The sequence below is a fragment of the Haplochromis burtoni genome, unplaced genomic scaffold (genome assembly GCF_018398535.1).
Source record: "Haplochromis burtoni strain Fernald_Lab_line unplaced genomic scaffold, NCSU_Asbu1 Contig_165, whole genome shotgun sequence".
Taxonomy (NCBI): Eukaryota; Metazoa; Chordata; class Actinopteri; order Cichliformes; family Cichlidae; genus Haplochromis; species Haplochromis burtoni.
Window position 1 is genome coordinate 943,438 of NW_024582526.1, and position 13,113 is coordinate 956,550.

General features: G+C 40.7%; 1 protein-coding gene across 4 annotated transcripts in view; it reads right to left on the minus strand.

The window, feature by feature from the left end:
• Window positions 1–8,876, minus strand: part of LOC121815252 (gamma-crystallin M3-like) — a 25,315-nt gene extending 16,439 nt beyond the window's left edge. For 2 of the 4 annotated variants that reach the window (XM_042225268.1, XM_042225266.1), the window contains exons 1-3: window positions 8,776–8,876; window positions 8,408–8,650; window positions 8,147–8,322 (exon numbers count right to left, since the gene is read on the minus strand). In XM_042225268.1, coding sequence (XP_042081202.1) covers window positions 8,147–8,322; window positions 8,408–8,650; window positions 8,776–8,784 — 428 coding nt within the window. In that variant the 5' untranslated portion in view covers window positions 8,785–8,876. Of the gene's footprint in view, window positions 1–8,001; window positions 8,323–8,407; window positions 8,651–8,775 lie in introns of those variants that run through there. The other 2 variants (XM_042225267.1, XM_042225269.1) reach the window with 2 other exon arrangements.
• Window positions 8,877–13,113: the final 4,237 nt, after the last annotated feature.

Sequence of the window (13,113 nt, forward strand, 5' to 3'; positions counted from 1 at the left end):
CAAAAATGGCAAACGATTCCAAGGAATTGAAACAGTGGGAACCGGTTCTCAACAAGAACCGGTTTTCGATACCCATCCCTATAGCTGAGTGGAGGTCTGAAATTGGTAAGTGTATTATGTAACTATTCTTACTTACAGGAGGAGAAAAAGAGTGATGAGGAGGGTGACGTGAATCCGGGGTGAGCTGAGCATTGTGAAAAGGCTGACCTGAGATCTGGAGGTTCCTGATAGAGTGTGGTGGCAGGAGGGCAGGCAGGTGAAGCACAGAGTGATTTCCAAAATGGTGGCTTGGAATCCTGAGTCTGAGAGCAGAACTTGAGCCAGAGGTTTGAGACAAGGTGAATCCAGGAACTGTGCCACAAGAAAGTATGGTTAACAAGGTAAATCACAAAGAGGGCTTGAAACATGAGAGCCAGCTACAAACATGGATTGATGACAAACAGGCGGTGAATGAACGTCAGCTTGAGGCTTAAATTAATCTGGCTTGATTGCCTGCAATCAGCTCCAGGTGTGAGGAACTGGAGGAGGAGGTGGCCCTGCCCAGGGGCAGATCCCAGTTAGGCTCACGAGCCTGATGGAAAACTCCAGCCACATACCCCAGACCATGACATAAAAGACAACAACAGGGTGTAGGAACCACAAGGAAGACCACAAAATAAATTTATTTGTGTACTGTAAAGTCAACTTCACTTTTTGCATATAGTATGCAATGCAGTGGTGTGTGGTGACTAAAAGGCAAGCAGACAAAAATTGTCTGCTTGTTCTATAAGCCGTACGTTTGTAGTGACCCTCCTGTGAAGACCACGTATCTCTGAAAACAACAGTTGTTTGTGAGCTCAGAAATACAAGCCTACACATTTAAAATAAATAAATAAAACACAGTCTTGGTCAAGTTACTTGAAAAAAGTAATCAGTAACTAATTACTGATTACTTCCCCCCCAAAAGTAATCCTGTTACTTTACTGATTACTTATTTTCAAAAATAATTAGTTACTTAGTTACTTTTTAAAAACATGATTTACAACCTGAATAAAGTGATAGATCTTTCAGCCCAATTCTATTTCTTCTGCATAATCCATCATATAAATGTAATCAAATGAAAAAGTCTCTTTTTGAAACTAGTTTTATTAGTTTTAATCTTTTAACTTTATGCATGAAGCAAACATTAAATTATATGCAACACTCTCTGACTGGAAGAAATTTGTTTAACATTTAAACCTATTTTCTGCATATACCAGTGTATAAAATAAAATAGTTTTTTGTGTTTACACTCACTCTTTCAAATAGATGCAAGTGAAACACAGCAGAAAATAAGTCAAATCAAAGACTCAGCGGTCCTGTTGCTCTATTTTCACCTGTACAGCAGGAGTGGGGCAGGTGGAGGTTTGCCCTGGTGCAGGTGTGTCGTAGCGGTCAGTGGAAGGATACGGCAGTTTCACATTCCCGTGGCAGCGTACTGTTGGTGCTTGCTCGGAAGTTTAGGTGTTTTTTCGCTGTAAAAAGAAGTTTTCTTCCAATGCAGTGAGCAGCGGACGTTAATGTTTTTGTCACTTTTTACGGAATCAAACTCAAAGTAAGGTCAGTACTTCCCGCACTCGTTATATTATCCATTCTTGATCTGCACACAGCTGTTGCCATGAACATTGCACTCGCTTACATCATTGTCATGAGACACTGTCGCAAAAAAATCGCAGTAATGCAGCGTGAAAGTAACAGTAATCTAATTACCTTTTATTGCAATAGTAATCCCTTACTTTACTCGTTACTTGAAAAACGTAATCAGATTACAGTAACGCGTTACTGCCCATCTCTGATAAAACAAAAGAAAAAAACATAGCTGAATTAAAAGGCTTGAGCAGTGTTTCACACGGTTAATGATTCCCAATTCCCAGTGTAGCAGGACGAGAATCAGCATGCACAGGAGCTGATGAAGAGCAAGATTTGCTTTTCTCTTTCATTTTCATAGCGCTCCTTTCATCGGGGGCATCTCTGGACCCAGCTCAACTCCCCTCTCCACCAGGTCCCAGCAGGCTACTAAACAGGGGAGACAAGACTAGACAAATACCATGAGGCGTGACGAAGAGACTCCCCTCCCGCTGCCCTCTGAACCCACTTCTCCATCCCTCCCCTGCAGCGCTGAGCCACCAACCACACCTCACCATTCACCCCCACTGCCTGTCTGAGGCAGGAGACATCCAACCATCTGTGCAGCGACGAGTGCTCAGATCTCTTTATTGGACAAAAACAACAGCTCCATAAATGGACGGTCCACCTCAACATGACAAGACTCAGCTGTACATCCACATCTAATGGATAAGGGGCTGCTAATGTTCACATTCTGGACAGAGAAGACAGACGGTTTGAAAGCGAGTGAAAGAGTATGTTCACTGTGAACAGCCATCTTTCAACAGAGAGGTGGCTTAAAACACCAACTGTCTGCCACCTACAATGACATTTTGAGATCCCTTCCCAGGCGCCTCAACCCCCGCTAACATCTTGCATCAGGTGAACTAATGCATCAGCCGCCTGTTTCAATTGTTCCTGCTTTTTCTACATACTTTAACCTTTTCTTACTTTTTTGTTTTTCCTCATCTTTTATTATTATTTAGAGTGTTAGTTTGCTTATATAGTTTTCTCTCAAACATGTGGATTGTGAGAGTTTTTATTGCTCTTTTTGCAACTGAACTGTTACTTTATTTCAGGAATGGGACAGTGGTGCAGCAGCAACACACCACACGCAGTATTTACTTCAGAGATCAGCTAATTGCTCAGATCCTGGTGGCTTGTGAGCCAGACCCACGGACATACCGGCTGAAATCTGGAGGAAAACACACCTTGGATGCAGAGGTGAAGGTCAGACGAATCATTTCTCACTCACTATTTATAACTCCACAGTTTTCCCTTCACCTCAGGTCAAGAGCCTTGGTGTCATCCTAGACAGTTCACTATCCTATAAATCTCACATCAGTAGTCTCACCCTTTCTGCCTATTTACATCTGCGCAACATTAACAGATTATGTTCTTCTCTTTCCACCCAGTTTGCATCCATTCTTGTTTATAGTCTCGTTACCTCCCACATTGACTATTGTACTTCTCTCTTGCATGGTCTTCCCCAAAAATCCCTCCATAAGCTTCAACTGGTTCAAAACTCTGCTGCCCGCATTATTACCAGAACCACCTCCTACCTTCACATCACCCCTGTTCTCCAGGAACGTCACCGGCTCTCTGTGTCACAATCCTGGGTCATTTGACCCAGCGTTTTGAGTTTTCTTGTGTTTTGTCATTTTGTATTATGGTTTGAGTCCACCTTGTTAGTCAAAAGTGTATGCAGGCTGTTTAGTTTTGTTTACTGGATTTCTCCTCGTGTCTTTGCCCCCTGTGTCTCCTTCGGTGTGTTTGTGTTTTGTACTTAGGTATGTTCATGTGCCCTGTTTTCCCCTCCTTGTGTTTCACTCCGTCATGTTTATCTATGTTTCCCCAGCCTGTCACGTATGCACTCTCTCTCCCTTGTGTTCCCTTGCTCCCTCTGGTCTGCCGCTCTTCCATTCCCGTTTCCTGTTTCATTGTGGATGTCTCATGTTTCTGCATTCGGTGTAGTTCCCCTGTGGTGTCTTGTTAATTCGTATCAGCTGCGTTCCCTCTGTGTTCTCATTTCCTCGTTATTCTTCTGTGTATTTATGTCAGCATCTCCCTCATCCATGGCTGTGTATTTCCTTCTGTGTCTCTCCGTGTGTTTAGTTTATATTTTCCCAGTTTAGTTTTGTACCGTTTCCCCCTTGTGTCAGCAATAAAGCTGCCTTTTGAGTTCACTTTCTCATCTCTGTGTAGTCTGCGATTGGGTCCTTTCCTGCCTCCACACAGCCGCATCATAACACCCTGATAATATACAAGTTTCTTCTGCTCACCTTCAAGGCCCTTCATAACCTTGCTCCTCCTTAACTTTCTAACCTGTTAAGCACGACCTCTTCTGCCTGCTCACTTCGACCTTTTCTTCTATCCAACTTGTTGTGTCTTCTTTCTGTCTCAGCCTCAGCTCTGAACTCTCTACCCCCAGATATAAGAAACACTGGTTCTCTCCCCCAGTTTAAATCTAAACTCAAAACCCATCTGTTCTGCATATTCACTGTAAACCTGTTGTTTGTTTATTTTATCTTGTCCTTTTTTGCTTTTATTGTTCTTCATTTTATCATTGTTGTATGTGTTGTATTCTATTGTTAAGTGTCCTTGGGTGTCTTGAAAGGAGCTTTTAATTAAAATGTATTATTATTATTATTATTATTATTATTATTATTATTATTATTATTATTATTATTAGTAGTAGTAGTAGTAGTAGTAGTATTGTTATTAAGAGGAGGAGGGAGACGTTGAGACGGACATTGAACTGTGTGCTGTTGGAATCAGGCCATATTATTTGCCCAGGGAATTTACCCATGTAAATTTACCCAGCCACACCAAACTCTCCGTCTCTCTCCACATTGCGCCACAGCCTCCTGTGAAATTCTTGACACCCCTCCCCCACCAATCACTCCAGCAACCAGCTTAGATTTGAGACTAATGAGAAGACTCCACTCAGGTTGAGTCCCTGTGTCCTCAAGGCATGTGCCCCCTACCTTTGTGGAGTCTTTCATAAACTTCTCATGACTCATGATGAGTCTTCGTCTTCAGAGGGTCCCCATGCTGTGGAAGATGTCAGGCCTCGTTCCTGTATCAAAACACCATGTCCTGGTGGCCCCCAGTATCGCAGACCCGTGGCACAGACTTCCCATGTCCTTAGGACCCTAGAAATACTCATCCTTGACCAACTCCAACGTCAGACCACATCTGGAACCCCTTCAATTTGCTTACCGCAGCCTCAGAGCTGAGGACGCCATAATCTACCTTCTCAATCATATCCAAACCCATCTGGACTAGACACTGAACTTGTCCAGTGCATTCAACTCCATCAGTCCGACTGTCCTGGGTGATAAGTGACAGCGATGTAGGTGGATTATTCTCTTGTGTCCTTAATTGTTGATTACCTGGCAGAATGACTTCAATATGTGTGCTTTCAACATTGTGTGCCTTACAAGGTGATCAGCAACACAGGAGCTTCACATGGGACTGTCCTCTCCTCTTTCCTGTTCACCCTCTACACTACAGACTTCAGCCACTGCACAGATACCTGACATCTTCTTCTGCCAAGTTTTCTGATGACGCTGTGGTGTTTGGATGCATCACTAAGGGTGAGGAGACTGATCAAAGTCTGTGGTGGACTCCTGGTGTGAGCAGAATCATCTGCAGCTCAATGTGACAAAGACCAAAGCATTGATTGTGGGTTTCAGGAGGACCAGGAAATCTGTGACCCCTGTTTCTATCCAAGGGGTTGATGTGGTCATTGTGGAAGACTATAAATACCTCAGTCCACACAGAGATAATAAACTGGACTGGGTTAAAAACACCACTGCCTGGGCATCCCTGGGCAGCAGTGGGAACAGCTGCAGGGTACACTCTTCTGGGGGCCAACGACACGCATCCACCATTCACTGAAAGACCTCAAGGAAAGCTTGGAGGAGCGGTGATGATGCTGGCGAAGAGCAAGACCAAGTGAGAAGATTCTCCAAGACTTTGGTCTGGGCCTTGGCCCGGTCCAGCTCTTGCAGGTGCACCTCTGCCTGCTCTAACTTTGCACAATTTGGCCAGCGCCTCTATGGTCTGCGTTGGTCGCTGGTCCGTCATCGTAACACCCCCAGGGTTTCAGCATCGCTCGTGAAGTAAAGACCTCATACAAGCAGCGCTGCAGGTCAGTGAACATTTTATTTACACAGTGTTTTTTGAGCAACAGTGACACTGGGATGCTTTTCAGTTCCCTCTCTCAAGCTCAGCTGCTGGCCCATGCGCTCTATCTGCTCTCTGTTCCCTCCTCTGTCCTCCAGGTCTTGGCAGCTACTAATATAGGAGAAACATGATGGAAAATCTGAGTTACAGCTGCCCTTCAACCTCCACTAACACTGCCCCCTGAACCTGCTACTCCACTCTCCTGGTTTTGGTTTTGAACCACATATCAGAACCAGTGACTAGGTGCCAGTTTGAAGAGTTTTACATTCTACTTTCTCCTTGTGAAAGTTGGCTACTATGAGTGACACAGGAGGCACCTACATGCTTTTGCCTGTAGAAACCCTCATTTCCGAAATAATAGCAGTAAGGCAGAAGTCTAACATAGTAGAAATCCTATCAAGAGTGAAGCTGCTTCATATGTGTACAGCAGAATTTATGGTTCAGGTGGAGTGAAAATTAGTGTTATAAAGAATGAATGGGGTCCTTTGCAGCTACTGTCTTGTCCCTTGCAGAAATCGATTTATCCATGTTTTTGGAATTCTCCATGTACCGTAGATGATGAAATATTGAAAGTTTTGCTTTTAACATTCATTCCGAACGTATTCTACAATGTGTAGATGCAGTTTTAGCAGACATTTTTACTTTTGAGAAACTCTGTCTCTATAAGTTGCTCCATTTATGCCCATGGTCGTGTTACCGACCTGTTGCCAATTAACATTGTTGGTTGCAAAAATGTTCCTCCAGTTATTTGTATTTTAGTATTTGAATTGAATTTAAAAAGAGCCAAAGGTTTTCTGACAATTATTAATTTTCTCAATTTATTGTATTCGACAGTACTGTGAATATTATGGCCTTCTCTTATATATAAATAACTGTTTTCTGTTTTTATAATAATAATAATAATAATAATACATTTTATTTGAGGGCGCCTTTCAGAAACCCAAGGTCACCTTACAAAAAACACAATTAATAAAAGGAACAATAGTCATAAAATACATAAAATAAGTTAAAATTGCAAAGCAGAACTTGACAACAGATAAAATCAGCACTAAAGCGAATAAACCAGTTTAAACAGATGTGTTTTGAGCTGTGACTTAAATACGGAGAGGGAGTCAATATTTCTTATGGCTGGAGGAAGAGAGTTCCAGAGCCGAGGAGCAGAGCGACTGAAAGCTCTGTTCCCCATAGTGATAACGTGTGAGGACGGAACAGTAAGATGAATAGCAGATGATGATCTGAGAGGGCGGGAAACAGTGGTGATATGGAGCAGGTCACACAAATATGAAGGAGCAGATTTATGGAGACACTTGTATGCAAGAAGTAAGATCTTAAAATTTATCCTGGCTTCTATGGGCAACCAGTGAAGCTGCTGAAGAACTGGGGTAATATGAGCTCTTAACGGAGTGCAAGTTATGACCCGAGCTGCAGAATTTTGAAGAAGTTGGAGTTTATGAAGGGACCTTTTAGGGAGACCAAATAGGAGGGAATTGCAGTAATCAATACGGGATGTAATAAGACTATGCACAAGGATGGCAGCAGCATGGGGAGTAAGGAAGGAACGGAGTCGGTGAATATTACGTAAATGGAAATAAGCAGACCGTGTTATGTAATTAATGTGAGACTGGAATGAAAGAGTATTATCAAGTATGACACCCAAACTCTTAACCTGAGGGGAGGGAAGGGTGGGAGAATTTTCAACATTAATGGAAAAGCTGTGAGATTTGGTTAAGATAGATGGTGTACCAACAAGTAAAACTTCAGTTTTATTACTGTTAAGTTTGAGGAAATTGGAGGAGAACCAGGATTTAATCTCAATAAGACAGTCTGAGAGGGAGGGAGGTGGGAGGGATGAATTGGGTTTAGAAGAAAGGTAGAGCTGGGTGTCATCGGCATAACAGTGAAAATTTATATTATATTTTCGGAATATATAACCAAGAGGAAGCATATAAATAATGAATAAAAGATCTGCATTTTGCACAGGACGCCAAGTTTTTCAGAAATGTGGTTGCGATTTCTTTTATGCAACACCTAATTAAGTTGAGCCCATCTGTTATACCTGGTTGTCCATCCAGTTGTGTCAGTGCTGATGCCAAAGATGTAGTTATTCTGAACTAAAATCATCGGCTGGCTTTAGTGACATGATACAAGAATGGTAAAATTAATAATAATCAATGTAACACACAAACATTTAGTCAAAAGTTTTATTTATTTGTTCATTCTATATATATATTTTTTTTACATGTCCATGATGCGCCTCATGCTCATGAACCTCATGCCTCCCATTCCCATGTCCCTGAAGCTCCTGTACTCTCCGGGCCTCAGGTACATCATCCTGCCTCTGTAGTGGGGCTGCTCGTACATCAGCCAGTGGCCATCCATCACGTTGCAGGACATGCAGTCGGACATGCGGTAGCGGTCCATGATGTTGTCACAGTCGTCCATCAGCTCGTACATCTGACCTCCGAAGTTCTCCCTCTCATAGATCCTCATCCTGAACTGGCCTCTGTACTGTAGGGGAAACAGTTCACAACAAAGAATTTGAATACATATTAAGTATCTGGAGGAAAATGATATCCACAGCACACTTTCCTACCATGGGGATCATACGGCAAGACCTGATACAGTCCCTCATGCCCATCATGCTCATGTAGTCAGCGTACTCGCCCCTCCTCATGAAATACTGGTTTCCCATGAAGTTGGGGCGGTCGTAGACCATGAAGCAGCCGCTCTCCACCCTGCAGGAGTGACACCTGCTCAGGTAGTTGGACATGTCAGAGCAGTCGCTCATGCACTCATAGGAGCGACCCTGGAAGTTCCTGTCCTCGTAGAAGATGATCTGAAAAAAAAAAAGGGATACATTGGTTTGGAGTTAGATTCAGCAGACACACGTCAACAACCACGCTCAAAATAATACAAAATTCAGCCAATGATGACAGCAGTTAATGAGGTGGATATGCATACCCTGCCCATGGTCCCAGTTAGTTGCTTCACAGTGTGTTACTACTTCGTGAAACTGTGTGAGTGGTACACTGATGATGGTCCTGTTTTAACTGTTACTTTTATACCTGGCTGAACCCAAAGAATCTCTGGCTCCCATTGTGTAAAGCCCTGACTCATCAACATGGTATAGAGGCCTATAGAGTGCAGGACATTTGTTACATGTCCATGTGACTGGATCCCCTAGAAGACTTTAGAATGGATTTTTCCATAGGGAACTCAATACAATGAGCATTTTTTGGAGTTACAATACAGTGAAACAGACAATAGTCCCTTTTTTAGCCTTTCAAACCACACTCTATGGCCCTGTCATTTGTAAGTGGCTAATTTATAGAAATGAGTATCCTTTCGTGAGACCATGATAGTCTCACGAAAGGATACATTTTCAGTACTAAACATTGATGTCATTAACGAAAGCCCTTTATCTGCCTTAACCTAAAGGATTTCTTTAACGTTTAAGCTGAGAACATGTTTTTCTATGGATTTGAGAAAGAAAAAGCTATTTATTTCAGTCTACGCTTTACCCTTTTAGTGTTTCATAATATATGGTGGTTAATAGATTGTTACAAATTGTGTCTCTACTACTTATAGCTATTAAAAAACACAGAGAGAAATCAAAATCAAAACTATAAAGCAAAACTTCAAATCAAACTGCCTCTTAGGAGTTTATGGTTTGAATAAGGCAGGTGTAAATATAACAAATCAATTACATTTTATTTCAAAGTAGCATCAATACATTATAAGGTCCTCTGTATTGGAATTAAATATTTAGATTTTCATCGGAATCTTCAACGGATTTGTGTTAAGTTTCTGTGTTAACAGAAAATTAAAAGTCAATCACGTATATTTGCCAAAGGGCCAGACTCGGCTCACTTGTCATTATGTATCTAATAATAGTGAATTTGTTAGTGTTACATGACATCATTCTGTCATTCAAGCAACACTAGATGAGGGGACTAATTCATCGTGAGAGGAGTATTGTACAAGTTTAGTTCTTTAAAAAAGTTGCTATTGATACCTGATACCTGCATAAAACAATTTGATTCATTAAGATAAGATAAAAAATACTATTTTTAAACCCCAACTCAAAGTTGGAAAAGATATTGAGTAAGTTTGGAAACTGTTTACAGCATCCGAAACAAAGTTAATTTAGCTCAAAAACAAATAAATACATATAATATCACTAAAAATGCACCCGCGGGTCTGATTACAGCCACATCTTTTGAGTTAAGAAATCACTTAAATAGAACCTGTGTCTCAAACTGAAGTAGGCTAATAGATCTCACAAAGGAACACATGCCACAATCTAAAGAATCAGACAAAGTCAGTCACACCTGTCAGTGTGGAAAGAGTTACAAAGCCACTCAGGACCTTCTTACAGCTTTTACATTTACTTGGATTATCTTTGTTTAATATTAAAATTAGTTTCATCATCTGAAACATTTCAATATGACAAATATGTAAAAAAAAAAGAAAAAAAGTAGAAATCAGGAGGGTGCAACTTTTTCACTGCACTGTAGTTGAGACTGAGGCTACGTCCACACGTACACGGGTACTTTTGAAAACGCAGATTTTTCTGTGCGTTTGCGTCTTTCGTCTACACATAAACTGCATTTTCGATCACTGAAAATGGAGATTTTTTAAAAACTCCTGCCAGGGTGGAGATTTTCGAAAACTCAGTTTTTGCGTTTACGTGTGGATGAGGAAAACAGAGATTTACTCACACAACGTCAAAGGTGTGTGCTGTTTTTGACGTGAGATACATTTCTACAATGGCAGATGTAGACAAAATACTGTTGCTGTTAATCTGTCTATCTGCAGTTTATACACGCTTACATATACACACATGCAGTTACTGTCCCACCATTTAGAAAGACAGAGGCATCAGAGGCATTCTCCATTCAACACAGACGCTCTCACAACCTACATCCTGACTCTGATGTTGGTTTGGAATAAATTTCATTTTTTTAAAATTAAAATTTATGCATGCTGTATGCATTTTGTTCATTCCTAAATTGTGAGTCTACACCAGCCAAAATACTGTTTTGGTTGAAATGAAGGCACTTGAAAAGTAACATAAAATTAGCTACCTTTCCCGAAAAACACAAAAACTTTCCAGAAGTACTGCAGGTTTGCATAAAACCCTGTTTACTCTTTCCCTCCCAGGCTTCTAGACTTCTGCTTGGCCAACATTTCCGACACAGCTAGGATTTGGCATGTTCTTGACAACGTTTGACTGCGTTTTTCGCGTTTACATGTGGACGGAGATATTTTTCAAAACTGCACGTGTGGACGGAATAATATATATATAAAAAAAACGAAAATAGAAAATTTCTGTCTGTTTTCAAAAATACCTGTGTACGTGTGGACGTAGCATGGAGTAAATGCAGTACATTATATAGTAAATGAGAGCAGCCAGTGCATTTGTTTGAAGTCTAAAATCACACATGGATATAGTAAACCCATAAGATTGTGCTGTCTATAGTTCTGTATAAGAAGAAATACATAAAAAAAAGAATGATTTCCAATTTTAAAGTTGCCATGTAAATATGTCAATAGTATTTTTCACATTGGGGGTTATTTCAGAAACTCAAGTTTTGATTCGTTTAACAGTTTAGTTTGACAGGGTACCTGCCCAATTCCTACTGGCAGTGGTTACAAATGAATGTTTTAAAGTACTTGTCAGCAAGTGAGATGGCAACAAGAAAGGCCATTACATTGTAAAAGTACATTTTTAATTCAGTGCATTTCTATTTATATAGCGCCAAATCACAGCAACAGTTGCCTCAAGGTGCTCTATGCTGTAACATAAGACCATACAATAATACAAAGAAAACCGAGAAAACCTCAACAATCATGTAACCCTCTGTGAGCTAGCACTTTGGTCAAAGTGGAAAGGAAAAACACCATTTAAACAGGAGGAAAACTCCAGCAGAACCAGGCTCAGAGAGGGACGGCCATCTGTCGCGACGTTTGGGGTGAGGGAGGAAGGCTGGATAGAGACACACTGTGAAGTATGTGTAGCTATAATTAACATTAAATATGAATTCTAAAACTGAATGTGTTGCACCCCCTCACCGCCCATCATGAAAAACTGTTTACCCCACAGCATCCCCCACTTGAAACTGCTGTTTTTCATTTATCAGTAGCAACTGACGCTATGACCATACCTGTGATTGGTGCTAGAGGACATTTTGAATCAACACTTTGTGGTGACAATCAGTTTCTGCCAGCTACTAAGAAGCTCCACAGCTCCACGACACTGTCCTGAGTTTTGGCTGAAGCGTGTCGTCAGGGGGAAATAAACTAGCTGGTAATGTGATATAGGAGATGCCACCAATGCCAACTTCCTATGCAGTAAGGTGAAGTAATGCCGTCATATGTAAAGTGAACCATATAACCAACAGGATCAATGTAAATGCTAAGGGGTGTTCAATGTTGGTAAAACAAAAATGAGCAACCTTCAGCTTCTAAAGACTTTGCCTAATTCAAAAATCCAAACTGTCAACACAAAAATAAAATATTCCATGCTCTACAACCTTGAAAGTAGATAACTAATTGAGAATCTTATTTGGGACATCTTGCACAGTGTTTGTCTTGATGATTTTTTTCACAATAACATAAATTCTACCTCCTGCGATGACATGACAATATTGGAACTGTTAGTGGACAAAATCACTTTTTCATACTTTTTGAACATAGTTATGTACCCCTGGAGTATCTAGAGATATACCAAAAGAGCATCCCTTTTTTACTTGTATTGCTTTCTCCAGTGTTCAGAAAGCACATCTCTGATTAAGTTGTCCAGATTTTCAGCCAGCTCTGATGCGAAAGACCATTACTGAGATCTGCTGTGTGTAGTGTGTGCTAACCTAATCCTAGCTCCATTTATGTTACCTGTATACATCTGATTTTTGCATCGCTCTTATTTCTGCCACACAAAATGTATTTCATTAAAACCAAAAGATATTCTTATTTACTTGATGTACTTTATTTTCTATTTTTATGCAGTACCCAAATGCATAATAAACCATTGTGTATGTGGTGTTATATGTTGGTAAAGCAAAAGTATTCTTATGAATTTGTTTCTGAGGATGTGATGCTGTAATGTAATGGATTACTTCTTAATGGCTGTGATACTAAAATGTTACTTCTCTGAGTTAGTAATGAAATTAAATGTCAAGACACAAGAATTTAGAAATTTATGTCATTTATTGAAGTCAAAATGTAAAATTAGCACATGTCCATGATGCGCCTCATGCTCATGAACCTCATCCCGCTCATTCCCATCTCCCTGAAGCT